Genomic DNA, 20,091 nt, shown 5'->3' with positions numbered 1-20,091 from the left:
TGCCCCTAGCACCATCTGGGCTTACCATCTCTTCTCAATTTAGATAATATAACTACATGAACACACCAGTAAATTCTGCAAATGAAACTAAAAACAAAGCAAAACAACTCACAAAAACCCAAAACCAAACAACTGACACAAATTGTATATCAGCATGGTATGTCTTTGTTCATAAGTATTTCTGAATTTTTCACTTTTTTATAGTCTAAAAAGATAGACAGAAAGTATAATTTTTTGTAATATATAATGCCTAACAATCAAAATCAGTGTGCAATGATAAATGTCACATTATTAGGCATATACTTAAGTTCATTTTTTTTTTAAAGATTTTATTTATTCATTTGAGAGAGAGACAGTGAGAGAGAGAGAGCATGAGCGAGGAGAAGGTCAGAGGGAGAAGCAGACTCCCCGTGGAGCTGAGAGCCCAATGTGGGACTCGATCCCGGGACTCTGGGATCATGACCTGAGCCGAAGGCAGTCATCCAACCAACTGAGCCACCCAGGCGTCCCTACTTAAGTTCATTTATTTATTGAACTACCCTGACTCTCGGAATGTGTTTATAGCTCGTGGAACTGTATTGATGGGATTCTTGGTTAAAGCACACTAATAAAGGAACCAAGTTAACTTGGCTGTGCTCAATTCTCTGACTATTCCAGACTGTAGCACACTTGTCTGGATATGTCTCATGTGTTATAAGAAGGGCATGTCTGAGTAAAATGAATGTGTGTGTATGTAGTTACATGTTTTGTGGGAAGAAAAGGGAAAAGGATAGAAGGAAAGTCAGGTCATTGCAAACCCATTGTTTCTATGGTAAAAAGAACTTAAAGAAAAAAATTGGGGGTTTTAATCTCTCTTTAAAAAATCAAAATAAAACCTTTGGAGGGACCATGAAATGCTTAAGTTACACCTTTTTATTTACATAGTTCTCTATGTGATTTTTTATTAGAATAACATGTTTATATACAATAGAATACAATAGAAATATAACATTTATGCCAGATTTTAAGCCAGAGCACATCATCTTCTTGGATCTCCTTTTCTTCCTCTTTCAAAGGAGTAGAGTCTTGTAGTGTTACTATGATGGTCAAATGAGGTAAAATGTGTACCAGTGTTTTGTAGGCGGTAAAGTGTTACAAGAAAAAGTGATTGCGTTACTAAGAGACCATTCATTTTAAAGATCCCAGAGGTTCATGAAAAGTATGACCTTTACCCAGGACTATATATATGTTTCATTTGGGGTATTTGTATTATTTTGGCTGGAAAAGGCTTTTAAATCTACTTGTTGGGGGATAAATTTATTGTATATCTGCTTAGAAGCTTTTGATAGGGTTCTCTGCCAATTAATTATTCATTGAACTCATAAGTTTCAAATCCAGATCTGTATTATCAATAAAAGAGCAAAAGCAAGACATGTACTCTAGCTTTTATAATTTATGAATGCCTAAGGAATAATAAATGCATTGACATGATAGATCACACTTTAACCAGAACAGCTTTTTCTGTCTTTGTATTTCAGAATTTTTTCATTTGCAGCTACAATTTTGAACTATTTCCAAATCACTGTTTTCTTATTTTTTAAATGTAAATGACTGGTATTTCTCCTACTTACCAAGACTGAAGCTACAAGAAATTTCCGAAATATTTGTTTAATCTGGGGAAATCCAAATAACTACTTTGGAATTATATCAGAATATATTTTTCTACTCAGGAAATACAAGTACAAATAAGAAGAATATTTTCTTAGGTTGGATATGGTTATGTCATACTTCAGAAACAATCCAGTGACCTCAGATCATTGAGCACTGTCCCAAAATAAGTTTAACAAAAGGTCTTGAGAGAGACCTGAAGAAGTGATAATTCTAGTGAAGTTAAAATGTTTTTCTCCCTTTTTTTGAGCATTGATTTTCTTAGTTTCTGTGTCTCCTCCTTCCCACAGATGGAGTCATCCGACTTGGAGGTGGTAAAGGCAGCCACGAGGGCCGCCTGGAGGTCTATCACCGGGGACGGTGGGGGACTGTCTGTGATGATGGCTGGACTGAGCTGAATACATACGTGGTTTGCCGACAGCTGGGATTTAAGTAAGGCCCATTGGTGTGAGGTGGCTAAATGCCAAATTATATTTTTAAAATTCTCATTTTGTAATCTTTAACTGTAATTTCTGTCATACTAACAATATATGTTCTCTGTCATCTATCTACCTGTCTATTTATCTACCCACCTACCTACCTATTCCCCTCTCTATATATGGAAGGACAAAAAACCTCAGTAAAAAACGGTAACATTTTCTGTGATGATGAATAACCATGTCTTGTTATTTATCTCATTACCTTTCCTGTCACCACCTTTCTTGAGTAATTGGTTAGAGCCATGGGTGACTTTTAGATTTCTTTCTTTTTTTAAAAGATTTTATTTATTTATTTGACAGGGAGAGAGAGATCACAAGTAGGCAGAGAGGCAGGTGGGATGGGGGGGAGGGAAGCCGACTTCCTGCTGAGCAGAGAGGCCAACGATGTGGGGCTCGATCCCAGGACCTGATCGTGACCTGAGCTGAAGGCAGAGGCTAAACCCACTGAGCCACCCAGGTGCCCCTAGGTTTCTTTGTGTCTATTCAAGTAAGACTGTATGCTTTGAATGCTCGGTTTTATTCGGACACATCACTGCTATTAGATGGTGTTGGTTCTGACATCATTGTGTCTGAAATCTCAGGGAAGTCCAGTGTCACATGCTTTGGTATTACATTACTCCCTTTCTCAAATGTGATGATAATTATCACTTTTATTTGAGAAAAATGGCCTTCTTGTCATGAGATGACCTTTCCAACTCACCCTTGACCTGACTCGTAAAATCTAGTATCACACTTTGAGCAGTGGATTTCGTGTCACACACATACTGCATTCCAGAGTAACCGCAAATGATGCCTTTTAGCTGCTATTTGAATGAAGCCCATGAATGCCCATTCTTTCTTGTTTTTCATATTTCTGGGTTATGCTTGAATCAATTGTCTCAAGCTTGAAAAAACTGACAATCATTTCATGCTTGAGATAGAGCTAATTGAAAATATTCATTAAACCTTAAAAATATACTTTCATCCAAGCCAAGTATTATCATGTTTAAACATATTTTTAAATTTGTAAAAGTAGTATAAAATACTAGAGCTTAGAAAATAAAAATTAAAAAACTACCCATAATTTTTCCATTCTTATACCATTATTATAATAATTTATGTGTTTCATTTTATAACAACTGATAGTCAGTATGTACTTTTTCTATCCATATTACTTACCTTTATATTACTACAGTCATAATTTTTAATGACAACATAATGTCCATTAAATGTTCATATCATAATTTACTTATATTTGGGTTAGTTTAATTTTTCCTATTATAAACAATGATACCATGAAGATATAAATACGTGTTATTGCCCAATATTTTGCATTTTCATGGGCAGTGTGGTTGTGATTACTGTGTCAGCAGATATGACATACCAGCCAAATAAATATTAATGTTTAATTAATAAGAATTATTTAATAAGTGCCATTTCATCTTTGAGTGAATCTCTGTTAGGCCTGAGAACTGTATTCCATTTTTATAGATTTAGAAAGATTCATAAATACTATTAGTTGCTATATTTATATTTTGCCTTATTAATAAAAACAATAGAGTGAGTTTTTCTCCATATTTTTAAAATCTTGTTTCACAAATATATTCAGTTTTTCTTATATATACAGAATATCACCTTAATGGTTCTAAAAATGTTCTCACTAATATTTGTTAAAAGTTCTAAGTGATTGTGTTAGGAGTAGAATAAGCGTGGGCCAGATTTAGTTTTTGGTTTTCAGAGGAATTTCTGAAACAGTATGTTTTGAGCTAAGGAAGGGGTGAACTCTGGGTTTCTTTGTACAAATGAAATCTCAAAGTAAAATGACTTCTTGTTATCTGTTATATAGTTGATATGGACAGAGAATAATCAGACTGATGCATTTTGTGGGAAAGTGGTGTAAATTCAAAGTGGTAGCAGTATGAGATTTAGGATAATTTTTTTTCTCGCTGAGATTTGATTAGTTAGCAAAATGGAGATCTTAGGTAATGAAAAGTTCTAGTGTTTTTAATTTATTGAAATGTTCATCTTCTTAAATGTAATACAAGTGCATTACAAGAAACTGAGAAAATTAATGCGAGAAAGATTTCTTCATATTCTTTATGTAGAAATAATAAAAATATTTCAGTAAAGGAAGTGACTGACAAAATTTTATGAGTATGAGTTTAATTACATAGACTCTTAGAACCAAAAGACACCTTAAATAATTTTTAGCTCAGTTATTTCTAGAGGTTTGGAATTTGCAGAATAACAAAAACAAAATTGGGGGAAGGATGAATGAAAGTACAGATTGTGATTTAGTTACCAACTTTTAATTTTGCAACTTTTTCCTGTTTCCACAATGTATATATTTATTATAATTTTTGTAGAGCATTGTTACAAAGAAAGTCAATTGGAACTCAATATAATTTATACAGTTTTAAAAATCAGATTTCTGTAACAATGAAAAGCAGAGAGCATCGCCATTATTCTGATTTTGGTGAGCTGAAATCCAAGTCTTATCATGAATTGGGGGTAGTGCTTGAGGAATCACTGAACTTTACACGCAGTTTTTATTTTGGAAGAGATGATGCCAAAGAGGTCTAGAGGAGCTGATGAAATCAGATGAGCTCAGGCGGCTCTTGAGAGGCCAATATGAGACAACTGTTCTAATTTTATGGTTTATGGTGTTATTTCCATTGTCAGGAATGGGAGGTCCATTTCTTTGCTGTGCATTTCTCTCTGGTTGGTGAGTTAAATTGTAGCCAAGACACAAGAATGAATGGAATGGGGGAAAAGGATTAATTATCCATTAGGTAAATGTTGAGTCAATAAAAAATTGTTAAGATGATCGAAATGTGTGATGGGGAGAACACTGCTCTTGAACTGTGTCTTTCAGAGTTTTATTTATTTATTTTTTTTAAGATTTGTTTCTTTTGAGTGCATACTCACTTGAGAAAGAGAGTGAAAGAGAGCACAAGCCGGGGTGGGGCGGGGCAGCAGGCAGAGGGAGAAGCAGACTCCCCGCTGAGGGAGCCCAGTGCGGGCTCAATCCCAGGACCTTGAGATGACCTGAGCTGAAGGCAGACACTTAACTGACTGACCCACCCAGGCGCCCTGGAACTGTGTCCTTCAGATAAGAGAAAGAGCAAGCACTTATCCTCTGGAGTTATGATGGTTAATCAGGTTGTTTGTTTTATGATTTGTGCTTCCTTGAAACAAGAGATAGCAGTTCTATGCACAATGTTTATTTTATTGCCACAGATATGGCAAACAAGCCTCTGCAAACCACTTTGAAGAAAGCACAGGGCCCATATGGTTGGATGACGTCAGCTGCTCAGGAAAGGAGTCCAGTTTGGTTCAGTGTTCCCGGAGGCAGTGGGGAAGGCATGACTGCAGCCATCGGGAGGACGTTGGCATCACCTGCTACCCTGGTGGCAATGGATACAGACTATCTCTGGGTGAGGATTGGCCGCAGCTTTGGAGTAGCCATGATTCAACCCCCACTGCGCCTCTATCCACTGGTCTGGAATGGGAAGCATTTCTCAGCTTTGGCTTTTTTTAAGTCAGTTTTCTGTGATGCTCTGAAAAAACTTTCGAGTCTTTCCACCAAGGTTATAAAATTTCTATTCCTCAAGTTATTATTCTTTACATAGAAGCCTAAGTTTCTCACTAAAAATCTTTAAAATCACATGTATCTGAAAGATGGAATAAAGAAGGTGCGGTGTCCATTTCCCCCCTGATTGGTCACCTGCTCTGATTCTCATTCACCTTGAATTCTAATGAATGATTTGGGATGGAATTAAAAAAAAAAAAAGGAACAAAACAATAGCTCTCTCTTGCACTCCCCACGATTTATTTCTTCTTTAGTCCCAAGGCCTTGTCAGTCGTTGGTCACCAGTCATTCATTGCTCTGTACTCACCTAGATCTTTCTAGTTTCTCAGTGGGTTCCTAAGAGGATTACTGGAGTAAATAACCCATCCATCTTTCTAAGATATCCTGTTACTCTAGAAACCCATCTGTGTCCTTTACTATTCCCCCATTCCAAATTTCTTTACATCTCTAGTCAGATAAAATGTGACTGGTTCGTCTAACAGTCTGGAAATATTTGTGGTAAACATCCTTCTGTAAGCAGAGAGCAACTACATGTCCTTGACCGACTTAACATCTGACTGCTCTTAACATCTTAACATCCTTTGAGGATGACAGAATAATTATAAATAAAAATATAGAGGGAGATATTAAAAAGAATTGCCAAGACTACCAGGGCTCCATTATATATCGAAACACATAGTTTTTGGTGAATAGATGTTAAAATCATCACAGGTGGTCCTTACTTATCATCTCAGAGTTGCATCAACCCCTTTTGCATCCTTCTATTTTGAGACTATGAAGCTTTAATCTTCACATTATAAAATAACACAACTTGTTGAATCCCACAGTATTTATTGTATACTTAAGTTTGTCAAAGTATGTGGTTGGTTCCTCATTGTACTCTAACCTGTGAGATCATGATGACTCACTGCTCTAACCTAACATGATACCAAGGAGAAATAGAACATTTTACTCCACCCTTTAGTCATACTTTCAGTTTTGCTTTTTCATTTGTACTCCTTTCTTCTGCGGGATTTCTGATCTTCCTGGGATTATGTGAGGAGTGATTGTGTGTGGCTGGGGGAAATAGAACATGTTTGCTAGACATGGATACCCGTGGCTCCAGATAGCAGGTATTTGGATCACGAAGTGATCTACTCAGGCACAGTGCATCGGTACTCCAGGTGATGAAGTACTCTAAATACTATACAAATTATTATAATCGGAGTCCCCTGGAAGTCTGTGTGGTTAAATGCATGCATATGGTCAGGCAACTAATTTTTCCAATTCCCTTGAAAATCCTTAATTCTAGGATTCTAGATATATTTTTAAAATTTAAAAAGCTGAAGATGATAATTATTAATAAAATATGTGATCATTATTATAAATGTCTTTGGTCCTAATTTCAGTAATACATCTATTAACTATTCATTTGTCTGAAGAACATTATGTCTGGGCCAAATATACTTTTGGAATAGAATCATATTACCACTTATTCATCCAAAGAGATCATTATTTTCCCACTTATCAAAAAGGATTGCATATTTAAAACAAGCTAAGAGAAGGAAATCATGGAATTGTAATATAAAAAATAGCATTTTAAAATCAATTGAGATTTTTTACTTCTTTGGCACTGTAATAGTGAGTTGTCAGACTATTACTGTTTTCAAGTGTTTGAGAGGTAACTTGGGGACCTTAACTTTAGATGTGAATTGAAGCGCTCAAAATTAATAATTCATCAATAGACACTGTTTATATTTGGGTGTGTGGTAGATGGAATACTCAAAAACAATATTCTAATTCAATATAAGTAATTCTAGTAAGAATGCAGTTAATACTCTGTGTGAACTGGAGGAAATTTGGGATTTATTGGAGGAAATATGTGGATTCCTCATTTGAATATTGCACCAATTTTTTTTTTTTTTAATTTAAGTAATCTCTACCCCCAGCATGGGGCTTGAGTTTATGGCCCTGAGATCAGGAGCTGCATGCTCTTCTGGAACCAGCCAGGTGCCCCAGTATTGCACCAATTCTGAATTTCAGAGTATTAAATCCTAGAGAGAGTTTGTCTACAGTGAGATGGTCTCTTACCCAATTTTATAGCATAACATCATGACTTTTAACTTAGCTAAATTTTATCTTCTCTAAAAATATTATTTTCTAGAAATAATGTATTAAATCAATGTTAACAGGAGAATTAAAATAAAGAAAACTCTATTGGAAGTCCAAGTTTGAAATATAAAATTACATATGATTTAAGATAATATATAATCATTGTACTGTTTAGTTTTCCTGGGCATTTTATATTTAAGATTTTAGAAATAAGACATGTATATTATTGCTACCATAACAAAAAGAACTTAAACAGTAAGATGGTATTGATAGAATGTCATCCTAAATGTCATCCAATTTTCCCTTCAAGCATTGAAAATCCAACAATTCTGTAAAACGAAGTGCTGAAATTAGGTTCAGAAATGCTGCATGCATTATTTGTACGAAGCATGTAATTGAGGTTTTAGAAACACTTTATCATTTTTATTTTTATGGTTTATGAAAAACTGTCCATAAAATGCCTAGAAGGAAATATGAAGATCTCATTCCATGTGCATGTGTTTTCTTAATTTTGGACCAAACATACAAAAATGTAAAAATTTAGAACTTTAAGAAAAGAATTTCACCTTTTTAAGGTTTTTTTTTTCCTTTGAAGATCACTTTTCTATTTTATTCCTTAAAAGAAACACAAAAACTCCAGACTTTCAGATAGATTAATAAGAAATGTAAAGTTTCAAGTATACTGTGTTTTGTGCCATGGTTAAAACCCCAAGTGTTTTAGCTATTGTAAGCAGTGCATAGAGTAGGCACTCCATAAACATTTGTTGATTTTGACTTTGCTTTATTGATTCTACCATGATAACTAGTAGATAGATAATAGTAGACAGATACCTGGCCCACAAAGTGAGTATGACAGGGATAGCAACTAAAGAGCCAGCAACTCGGAGGATAACAAAGAAGGATGGAAAAGTATAAAAATGGATCAGAAGACTCAACGTAGGACATGTCCATGTTGCCAACAATATTTTCTGTCAGTCAGCCAATCCCAATCTAGTACTTTCATATGCTGGTTTAAACAGAAATGATATTTCGTTCTTTAGCTGCTTACTTCACCTCCTTAGTTCTGCTGAGTTCAGCTGGCTTCATGGTTTTCCCTAAATCCTTATCAGTAAATCTCAGGGGCCCTGAAGCTGAAGACCCTTCTAGAATCTGAAGGGTCTTAATTTGCTTGGGCTGCTTTAACAAAGCATCACAGTGGATAGCTTACACAACAGGTATATATTGTCTTATATTTCTGGAGTCCAAAATCAAGGGGCCATCAGGATTGGTTCCCTCTGAGGGCTAAGAGGGAAGGCTCTGTTCCAGGCCTCTCTCTCATCTTACAGATGGCCCTCTTCACCCTGTGCATCTTCACATAGTCTCTTCCCCTTTTACAAAGACATTAGTCATAGTGGATCAGGGCCCACCCTAATGACCTCACAGGTCAACCCAGGACAGTATGCAAAGGGCAGTGAGGGCTTTTGGTTAAATAGCACCATATTTATTGGTGTTCTAGAGATATGTGAGATTCTACAAATGGCCTCATTTGCATAACTTAGATAAACCTCAGTTTGAAAGAGATCAGTTTCTCAACTTAAAAAAAAATAGAATGAGATTAAAAAATTTTTTTTTTATTTTTTAACTACAACATTTAAAAAATTGAGGTATAATGAACATATAACGTTATATTAGTTTCAGGTATACAACATAATGATTCAATACTTGTATACATTGTGAAATGATCACCACAGTAAGTCTAACACCCATCACATAACATAGTTACAAATTTTTTTTTCTTGTGTTGAGAACTTTTAAGATCTACTGGCAGCAATATTCAAATATGAAATATAATATTATTAACTATATTCACCATACTATACATAGCACTCTTTGAAATCTTAGTAATTTTTATGACTTAAGCCCTTTTTTTGGAAACATTAGTAAATAGGAAGGCTGAAATGGAAACTGCCCCTGTTAGCTGCTGCCTTCTTTACTTTTTTTCCCCTATACATTCCAGTTACCCATGCAGGGTGCGTGTGTGTATAAATATATATACATCATATATATATGTGTGTGTATATATACATACATATATAATGTATGTTACATATATAATATACATACATATATAATGTATGTATATATACACACACACATATATATATGATGTATATATATATGATGTATATATATGATATATATATATATATATCTTCCTAAAAATCTCAGCTTTGGAGTATAAATTTCTAGTTATGTTCAAAGATAAATGAACATATGTGAAACAAAAACAACTCTAAGGAAATGTCTTTTACAATTTAGAAGTTCATGGTAATAAAATAAGACTATTCACAATTTTGCAGTGGTAATCATTCATTCATTCACTCAACAAACAGCTACCTCTTGCCCTCTGTATGTGAGGCACTGTTCCAAGTGCTCGGAATTCATAGTGGAGCAAGTGAGTGCTCTGACCCCAAGGCTTCAAATGACATTGCAAAAGTCGATACAGTTTTTTATTAATACCTCTTCCTCACCCTCTCTTGTATTACCCAGCTGATTTTATAGCTGATATAAAAAATGAATTGTATTTTATAAAGTCTCTCATACTTCAACATTAGTTTGCTGTTTTGGCTTTTCTAATACTTTCAAATCATACTTAGGTTTTCCCATCAGACTGATGGATGGAGAAAATAAGAAGGAAGGACGAGTGGAGTTGTTCATCAATGGCCAGTGGGGAACCATTTGTGATGATGGCTGGACTGACAAAGATGCAACTGTGATCTGTCGTCAGCTTGGCTACAAGTAAGAGAAACCGAATCATTTGGCATGGTTTCTTGATGAGCATTTCTGACTTTTTAGGTTTGTTCTAATGAGTTATTTCTTACCTAAAAATAATTTCTAGAATCAGTTGGAAATACTGGCAGCATACTGACTTGATTCCAGATTATTAAGAAATACTAAGGAGAGTCTGCTTAAATTTTTCTATTTTCCTAAAAGCAAGATACATTGTTACATGAGAAATATAGCTTTGGGGGCAGGTGGCTAGCTCAACTGGAGAGCATGCAACTCCTGATCTCAGGGTCGCCAATTCAAGCCCCATGTTGGGCCTAGAGCTTACTCAAAAAAAAAAAAAAAAAGCTTTTATCTAATAGCAAATAGTCTAATAATTCTTGAATATTCATAATACTGCTTTTACCAGGTAAAGTTGGTAACCTTTTCTCTTTGATTTAGGTTTCAACACTGTAGCCTTCTTAAGAGACTCTGGAGTTACTGAAATTGTGGTTAGTTCTCCTTATTCACAGCCATTATACTTTCTAAAGTCACAGTGAATACAGTATCAGCAAATACTGAGTCATTGCTTCTAGAGTTAAGGTTGAACAAGAAGATGCTCTGCCTTCTTATTTTAGCTTTCAAACTTGCAAAATTTTGGTCTATTAATTTTTTGATGATTTCACTGTTTTTTTTTCTTTTTTAAAGATTTTATTTATTTGACAGAGAGAAAAATCGAGAGAGGGAACACAAAGCAGGAGAAGTGGGAGAGGGAGAAGTGGGCTTCCCGCTGGGCAGAGGCGGGGCTCAATCCCAGGACCCTGGGATCATGATCTGAGCTTCATGAAGGCAGATGCTTAATGACTGAGCCACCCAGGTGCCCCAATGACTTCACTGTTTAAAATGCCATCAACGTAGGGTGCTCAAGAGCTATCCAGCGTTCCTGAGAGCAAAAAGGCTGTGATGCACTTTCTGGAGAAAATATAGGTGGTAAATAGGCTTCACTGAGGCATGAGTTTCAGTGTGAAAAACATGGCACTAAGTAGACTGCGAAAAGGACACGTGTTTGTTTGAGAGCTGAAATAAATAAGAAGGTTATCTTCTTGTGAGACTTCAACTGGGTAATGCACATTTGTGGGGGTTTTGAACATGTGTGCAAATGACTGTGAAAACACTGTGAGTATTAATTTGGCAGCTGCAAATATATGGAACATGTTACAGTTTAGAGGTTATGAAATTTAGACAAATATGCATAAATTGATGAGCTCATAATAGATTACTAATGTTGGTTTGGATTTTATTTTATTTTTTAAAAGATTTTATTTATTTATTTGACAGAGAGATCACAAGTAGGCAGAGAGGCAGGCAGGGTAGGGGGGGGAAGCAGGTTCTCTGCTGAGCAGAGAGCCTGATGTGGGGCTCGATCCCAGCACCCTGAGATTATGACCTGAGCTGAAGGCAGAGGCTTAACCCACTGAGCCACCCAGGGGCCACTGGTTTGGATTTTAAAATATATCTTTAATTATACATCTATGCATATCTTAAGTATTGATAAATTTAACTGGTTATTCCTATGCAGAATACATTTTTATTTTTACAAGTATTTCTAATTTGCAATGCCTGGGTGGCCCAATTGGTTAAGTGTCCAGCTCTTGATTTTGGCTCAGGTCCTGGTCTCAGAATTGTTAAGATCAAGCCTCCTTGGGTTCCATGTTCTGGTGGAGTCTGCTTGTCCCTCTCCCTCCCACTCTGCCCTCCTCCTCTGCCCCTCCCCCACAACATGTGCATGTGCTCTGGTCTCTCTCAAAAAATAAAATCTTAAAAAAGTAGTATTTCTTGATTTAATAAGAAGTCAAATGCTTTTTCTAATTTTTTAATTCAAAGTTTGCTTTTGGTTACCCAGACCCTACTTTCAGTTTACTGCTGCTCAGTTTTGGACTTGGTTGCAATTCCAATTGTCTTATGGTAAATGGGTCCATTATTTGTGACACAGATTTTCAGTTTTCAAACTGGTTGTCTAGATATCTAGGTGAACTTCATCAATGATATAAGTTTCCTTGGCTCACTACATTTCTAAGACTTGTTTCTTTATTTGAAAAAAGTATTATTTTTGTTAACATTTAATTCACAGTGAATTAATCAATAATCAATCCAGAAAACATCTAAGCTGTCCAAAGGTTTGGTTAGGTCTTATTAATAGGAGTTCCAGAGCTCTGTCCCTCAGACAGCTATATCATATGTGACGCTTCCTCCTTGGAAGTACTGAGAATCAAAATAGCATTAGAAAGCATTTCCACAATGGGAGAAACAAAAATGAAGTAATAAACGCCAGGAAACATGAATGATAACTAATGTAGATATGCTTAAACAGAAAGTTTAAGTAGGCCTCTCTGCCTACTTGTGATCTCTGTCTGTCAAATAAGTAAATAAAATCTTAATGATTACTAAAGGGGTGCCTGGGTGGCTCAGTCAGTTAGGCTTCTACCTTGGGCTCAGGATCCTGGGATCCAGTCCCATGTCAGGGTTCCTGCTCAGCGGGGAATCTGCTTCTCACTCTCCCTCTGCCTCACCCCTTACTCATTCTCTCTTTCTCAAATAAATAAAATCTTTTAAAAAAATGATTACTAAAATAAGCAACTTGTGGCAATTCTGACTCAGAAAAAGGAAAGAGAATACGAGTAAACATTGGAGGAAGGAAGAGGAATATGAGAACAGATATACAGAAGGTTAAAAAAATTGTGAAAGAGTACTGTGAATTACTTTTCGCTAATATACTTGGAAATCTAGATGAAATGGACAATTATCTGGGAAACCACATTTTCAACAAATATATAATTATGAAAATTGATAGAAAACCTAAATTAATGATCATGGAAGAAATGACTCCGATTTTTTGCTCAAAGAGTTTTGACCAATATTCAATTCAGATAAGTCCCAAGTTATATAAATTGTTGCAGAGTGAGAAAAATATGAAATTCTTTTCATTTATTTAAGGAGGATAATATAAATTGATTTCAAGACTGGACAGTCTAAGTACACACACACACACACACACACACATGAACCTACATACAAAAATTTAATAAAATGTTAGCAAATTTAATCCAATGGTGTACTTAAATAAATTTAAACAAATGAGAGTCTATTGTAAGAATAAAAGAATGGTTCCAAGTGAGGCATTCAATTAATGTATTCCAGTGTGTCATCTAAAAATGAAAATAAATGTGATTGTTTAGTAATCGTGAAAAGTTATATTTTAAGAATCATCATTCCTTCCTTATATCTATTAGGAAGCTTAGAATAAAGTAAAACTACCTTAACTTTATATCGCAGTCATCAAAGAGGAAGAAAACAAGGGTGCCTGGTATTACTGCATTGACTCAGTACTATGTGAAGGTCATTACTAAGCACTGAGGTATCAGTATTGGAAAAAAAGAATTGTTACGAGTAATACGCTATTCCACCTAAATAACACAAGAGAATCAATGGGAAAGGCACTAGAACTAGTGTTTATTGATGTAATCATGTAAATGCAATTAAAAAAAAAGTTTTATTTATTTATTTGACAGAGATCACAAATAGGCAGAGAGGCAGGCAGAGAGAGGAGGAAGCAGGCTCCCTGCTGAGCAGAGAGCCCAATGCAGGGCTCGATGCAGGGCTTGATCCCAGAACCCTGGTATCATGACCTGAGCCAAAGGCAGAGGCTTTAACACACTGAGCCACCCAGGTGCCCCAGTAAATACAAATATTTTAAAAATGTAATAGCTCCTATAAGCAAGGTAAAAAGTAAAAAAAAGACAATGTCATTTAGATGGTACAAAAACAAAGAAATGACTGGGAATAATCACAAGAATTGAGACCTATGTAAAGAAAAGAAAATCTTTACTGGAGGTAGAAGAGCTAATAAGTGATACACCACAATGGAAAGACAGAACAGAAATTAATGTAACCTATAAATGCTGTCCTCATAAAAATCTTTTATTTTTCTTGGTGTATTTGGTGGGGTGGTGGTGGGAAGAGAGACTTGATTTCCAGGTTCATCTGAAATCATATCCATGTGGTATTGGCACCAGAACAGGCAAGACATCAATGTCTCTAACTGCACCAGTGGTTAGCAACCTTGGTTGTACAATTAAAATAACGCTGAGAGTTAAAAAAAAAAATATTATCCATGCCCAGGCCCATTCCTATGGATCCTACTTTAATTGACATTAGGTGGGTTCAGGTTTTGCTATTATTTTAAAGGCTTCTAAAGGTAATTTAAATGGTAATCCCCAAGGTTGGGGATAACTGAACTGTAAAGACCAAGAAATGGCTTCTGTACATGTAATTGTGATAAATGATTAAATTAAAAATAAGCCTTTCAAATCAGTAGGAAAAGTTATTAGGATTGTGAATTTAGGGACTAAAATTAAGCCAGATCCCTTACTAACATGAAACAGAAATAAATTCCAGACAGAACTATGATATACAAAATAAAACAGAAAAAATTGTTTAAATAGTCACATTTTAATTGTATGTATTTCAAATGAATAACTTCCTTTCCAAAGACTTGCCCTGTATTCAGCAATATATATCCAGAACCTTAAAAATCTTTATACCTGTTGAACAAAAATGCTACTTTGGGGAAGAATTCTAAGCTATCCACCAACAATTACATTTAAGTATATATCTATAATTGTAAAAAGTCTTGAATTTTAAAAGTAAATGTGCAGCAGTAGGGTAAAAACTTTAATTTTTCTATATTAAGGTTTTTCTTCTAAGGAGATTTTATTTATTTTGAGTGTGAGAGAGAGCACAGGATTATGCACATGTGGGGCAGTGGGGACTTGTGCAGAGGCAGAGGGAGAGAGAATCTCAAGCAGACTCCATGCTGAGTGTAGAGCCTGAGGCAGGGCTCAATCTCAGGACCCTGAGATCATGACCTGAGCTGAAATCAGAGTTACGGGACTGAGCCACCCAGGAGCCTCTATGTTAAAGTCTGATGCAGAGCTTCCTGAATAGGAATCATGTAGGGCTTATTTAAAAAAAAATAGATCGCTAAGTCCCACTGGTGATACACTCAGAATCAATCCAAGTGGCCTTTTAAGTACTCTGAAGTTTGAGATGCACTAAAGTGTTCAATAAATCTTTTTAACCAGTAAAAGTTTTGGTTAGTATTTTCCCCATAAGTATGTACAGGAAGGGAGTATACAAATGCTAGCAGCGTATTGTTGGGACTTTATATACTTTTATTTTGTAAATTTGATACAATGAGCATTTATTACTTCTATAATTAATAATAAGTTTCATATTAAAAAAGATTTACTTTAAGAGTACTGTTAGAGTCATCTGTTCAGGCATAGGGGTCTTCCATGACTAAAAGTTTATATTTGCACTTTTTGTCAGAGTAGCAGTTAACTAGTTAGCTGTACCAGTTTTTGAAGTAACTGTGTTGCCAACCACAAGCATGTGAGTTCAGGTTTCATTGCTGAAGGAGGTAATTCAAATGAATTTCTCAGAGAATCCATATCAATAAATGACTTTGCTAGAGATCCTGCATTAAGTATAAGGAAAGTATAATAACTTTAAGTAGAATATATTTTGATGAGAGAAATATTGTCCAAATTGTCATTTTTAATGAATCAGTTTCTTTTGATTTAAAACCTGTCTTTTGCCTATTTTTCTCTTGGTTGATAGGTCTAAAAAAAATTTACGAATTTTGAGAATTTTTTTTTTTTTTTTGGTATGATAGTCCCCTCTATTGGGTGTATTCACCAACAAATATATTTGTAAGTACGTGTTATAAATATATGCATCAACCTTTTAATTTATCTCCTATTTTTCCTTAGGGTGGCTTTTAGTAAAATAGCATTCCTAATTTTTATTGAATTTATTAGTCCTTTAAAGTATATCACCTATGCCTTGTTTAATAAGTCTTTCTCTAAGTTGAGGTTGTAAAGATAATTTCCTCATGATTCAGAATTTAAAACTTTGCCTTTCCTAATTTTGCCATTAGTTTATCAAGAATTGAGTTTTGAATATGGTGTTTGAAATATTTCATGAATAAATCCTTAGTATTTGGATATTTTTAAAAAGTACTGTGCAATTAAAAACAAACAACAACAAAAAAGTGACATACCAAAATAACTCTTACTTCTACTTACTTCTATTTGTGATTCCTAGTTTTGTCTTTCTCTGTTAAAAATTAGACTTTTTAAAAAAAAATAGACTTTTTTATTTCTAAAGAGGACTTTAAAATTTTTAGCTCCATAGGCTATTATTTGACCTCATATTTTTCTTGGCAGTTTTAACCAACTTTAAAAGAGTGTTATGCGCTATAAGAAAATTTTGAGATGATTTTTTTCTTGCTTAAACTAGAGTTTAAGACTATCATGAATTTCTGACATGCTTATTTAATGTGACTTTCTCAGCAGAAGCTAAATTAGAGGCAACTAACTGATGAAATAAGGAAGCTCTGGGGTAGGAAAATAGAGAAGGTTTAGTTATTACCTCTTTTTTTAATTTTAATTTTAATTTTTACTTTTTTAAAGATTTTATTTATTTATTTGACAGAGAGAGATCACAAGTAGGCAGAGAGGCAGGCAGAGAGAGAGAGAGAGAGAGAGAGAGGGAAGCAGGCCCCCTGCTGAGCAGAGAGCCCGATGTGGGACTCGATCCCAGGACCCTGAGATCATGACCAGAGCCGAAGGCAGTGGCTTAACCCACCCAGGCTCCCTAGTTATTACCTCTTTTAAGCTTTTTTTGGACAGAGTCATGAAGTAAATATTTTTTAGCACTCATAGATGCTGATTTTAATATTTAAGAGTTAACTGAATGAGACTGTATGTTGTGGTGTATTCAAATGTACGATCATCTCGTCCTCCACATCCTCAAGAATGCTCTGTTCCCAGGGGCCCTGCCAAAGCAAGAACCATGGCTTATTTTGGAGAAGGAAACGGACCCATCCATGTGGACAATGTGAAGTGCACAGGAAATGAGAGGTCCCTGGCTGACTGTATCAAACAAGATATTGGAAGACATAACTGCCGCCACAGTGAAGATGCAGGAGTCATTTGTGATTATTTTAGCAAGAAGGCAACAGGTAACAGTAATAAAGGTAAGTCATTTTCTGGGGCCAATACAAGTCAGAGTACTTTTCACTTCATTAGTATAAACAGTATTTTGATAACAAAAATCTCCTTCCATAAGACTATACCTACTCTGTGTTCGTATTTAGAGGCAGTGGTTCCTGACAAACTTGACTGATGGGGCTTACATGGGGAGCAGAGTTCAGGGGTGGGAGTGAATTTATAGGATTTGAAATCATGCCCTTTTGACATTCTCAGCCACTTCTGTCCCATTCTTTCTCTGGATGTAATAAAACAGTCAAACTTGTTGGTATCTTTGAAGATTTAGAATTGACATAGAAAGAAATGAATTTTTCTATTATTTTTATTTTCTTAGAGGAGGGAGAGAGGGGAGGGGAGAAGAGGCATTGGGAGAGAGAGAATCTCAAGCAGGCTCCATGCTCAGTGTGGAGACCAGTGTGGGACTTGATCCTAACCACCCTGAGATGACGACATGAACCATTTAAGGGTTAAGTCAGAGACTTAACTGACTGTGCCACCCAGGCGCTCCCCAAAAAGCAAAATTTAAAGATGAATCACAGAAAGGAACTTCTTCCACTCTTACTGATATTTTAAACAACCAGGATAAACTTAAAAGTAGTTGCAAAAAGAATATTATCTTTTGTAGAGTTTAGTTTCTGAAATTTAGAAACATTAAGGAAAATGAGAAATAATCTTCCAGTATAGTACAGTAATAGATGTTTTGTACTTAAATACAAAGGTCCTTTAAAGCTGAGAGTAACTTTTATGAAACAATGAATGGCTTAAATGAATAAAAAAGTAGCTATTTTGTAGAAAGCTATGGTTACATTTTTATGAAAAGAAAAATCACCTCTTTATGTATGTTGAAAGTTCATAGTTTTGATGCATTGGACTTTCTGAAAATTAGGTGCCTATATTTGAGCATTCTCATTTTCTAACACCTTTTAATTGCTAAAGACAATGCAAAAATAAACTGGATACAGTTAATATGATTCTTCACTGTCTAAGGAGCTTCTCAGCTTACCAAATCACATATATTTAATATTACTAAATAGTATACATATATAAGTATTAATTATAACATAATGTGTTAAATTCCTTTCAATAATTTAAACTACAGTTAAAAATGGAATATAACTAATTCTTTGGATTATATCAAATTTCTGAAGCAGTAGAAAAACATAAAAACTTAAGAATTGTAAATGTTTCTAACTATATTCCTATATAAACCTACTTTAAAGTATGAAATACCATATGTATTTCATTACTTATACATTTGTTTTCATAAATTCCTAGAGTTGTAGCAACACTTATTTTGATACCTTTCCATGGTTCAATACCACCTTACATCAAATAACAAGATTTCATTTTAGACCAGCTGGATTACAGAATCTGGCTTATTAATCTATTGATTTTGTATTGAGGTTCAAGACCTAGTGACTTCTTTTTTTTCTTTTTTTTTTTTTTTTTTAAGATTTTTTTTATGTATTGTAGAGAGAGAGCAAAAGTAGGGGGCAAGGAGAGGGTCAAGCTGACTTGGCACTAGTGCGGAGCCCAGCGTGGGGGCTCTATCTCATGACTATGGTCATGACCTGAGCCAAAATCAAGAGACCCCCACTTAACAAACTGAGCCACCCAGGCACCTCTCTAGTGACTTCCATAAGGGAATTCACACTCAGGCCATTGGTTATTGGTCATCTGATGGGACCCTTTTTTAAATGAACTTCATTTTGCTTTCTAATTTTGTTTTTGTTTTGGTAACTGTGGATTTTATGGCTTTAAATAGATTTTACGTTTTTATAATCTGGTGCCTTGCACCAGATGATGTAAACTTTCAGTTTTGCTTGCTCAGTATTAATTACATCATTCTTTTATTTTGGTGTTCTATGCATTGACTTGACTTGGACCATTATTTGAAACTTATGTTTTTCTCATCTCTTATAATTTGCTGTGTCATCTAGAGGACTCATATCCTAAAGAGATGAGAATTAAAGATTGACAGCATGTCTCTGAGATCATTTGGCAAATTAATGATTTTGGTACACGTAATTCAATGCTGATTCCCTACTGAGCTCCCTTTTACGTGATTATTTTGGGAGAATATTAGTGTTGATTAGATTTTTTTTAAAAGATTTTATTTATTTATTTGAAAGACAGAGATCACAAGTAGGCAGAGAGGCAGGCAGAGAGAGAGGAAAGGAAGCAGTCTCCCTGCTGGGCAGAGAGCCCAATGTGGGACTTGATGCCAGGACCCTGGGATCATGACCCGAGCCGAAGGCAGAGGTTTTAACCCACTGAGCCACCCAGTCGCCCCATGTTGATTAGATTTTCATGGTCATGGTGCAATTCTCAGCCTTTTCTTCTTACACAGATAGAAAAACTATCTATCGATATTTTAAAACATATACTTAACCAAGGAAACAAAATACTATAGAGATTCTCCTCCTTCCTAAAATTATTTTTGAAA

At 35.1% G+C, this 20,091-nt stretch overlaps 1 protein-coding gene across 3 annotated transcripts in view; it reads left to right on the top strand.

Annotated features, from left to right (window-relative positions):
- PRSS12 (serine protease 12) overlaps nucleotides 1–20,091 on the top strand; it is a 73,084-nt gene that overhangs the window by 35,355 nt on the left and 17,638 nt on the right. For all 3 annotated transcript variants that reach the window (XM_004748011.3, XM_004748010.3, XM_013053940.2), the window contains exons 6-9: nucleotides 1,938–2,079; nucleotides 5,346–5,542; nucleotides 10,425–10,566; nucleotides 17,427–17,632. In XM_004748011.3, coding sequence (XP_004748068.1) covers nucleotides 1,938–2,079; nucleotides 5,346–5,542; nucleotides 10,425–10,566; nucleotides 17,427–17,632 — 687 coding nt within the window. The remainder of the gene's footprint in view (nucleotides 1–1,937; nucleotides 2,080–5,345; nucleotides 5,543–10,424; nucleotides 10,567–17,426; nucleotides 17,633–20,091) is intronic.

This window comes from Mustela putorius, unplaced genomic scaffold (assembly GCF_011764305.1).
Source record: "Mustela putorius furo isolate JIRA1106 unplaced genomic scaffold, ASM1176430v1.1 tig00001215_pilon_pilon_pilon, whole genome shotgun sequence".
NCBI lineage: Eukaryota > Metazoa > Chordata > Mammalia > Carnivora > Mustelidae > Mustela > Mustela putorius.
Note: the sequence above shows the minus strand (reverse complement) of the source record. Positions and strands in the feature narration are given on the sequence as shown.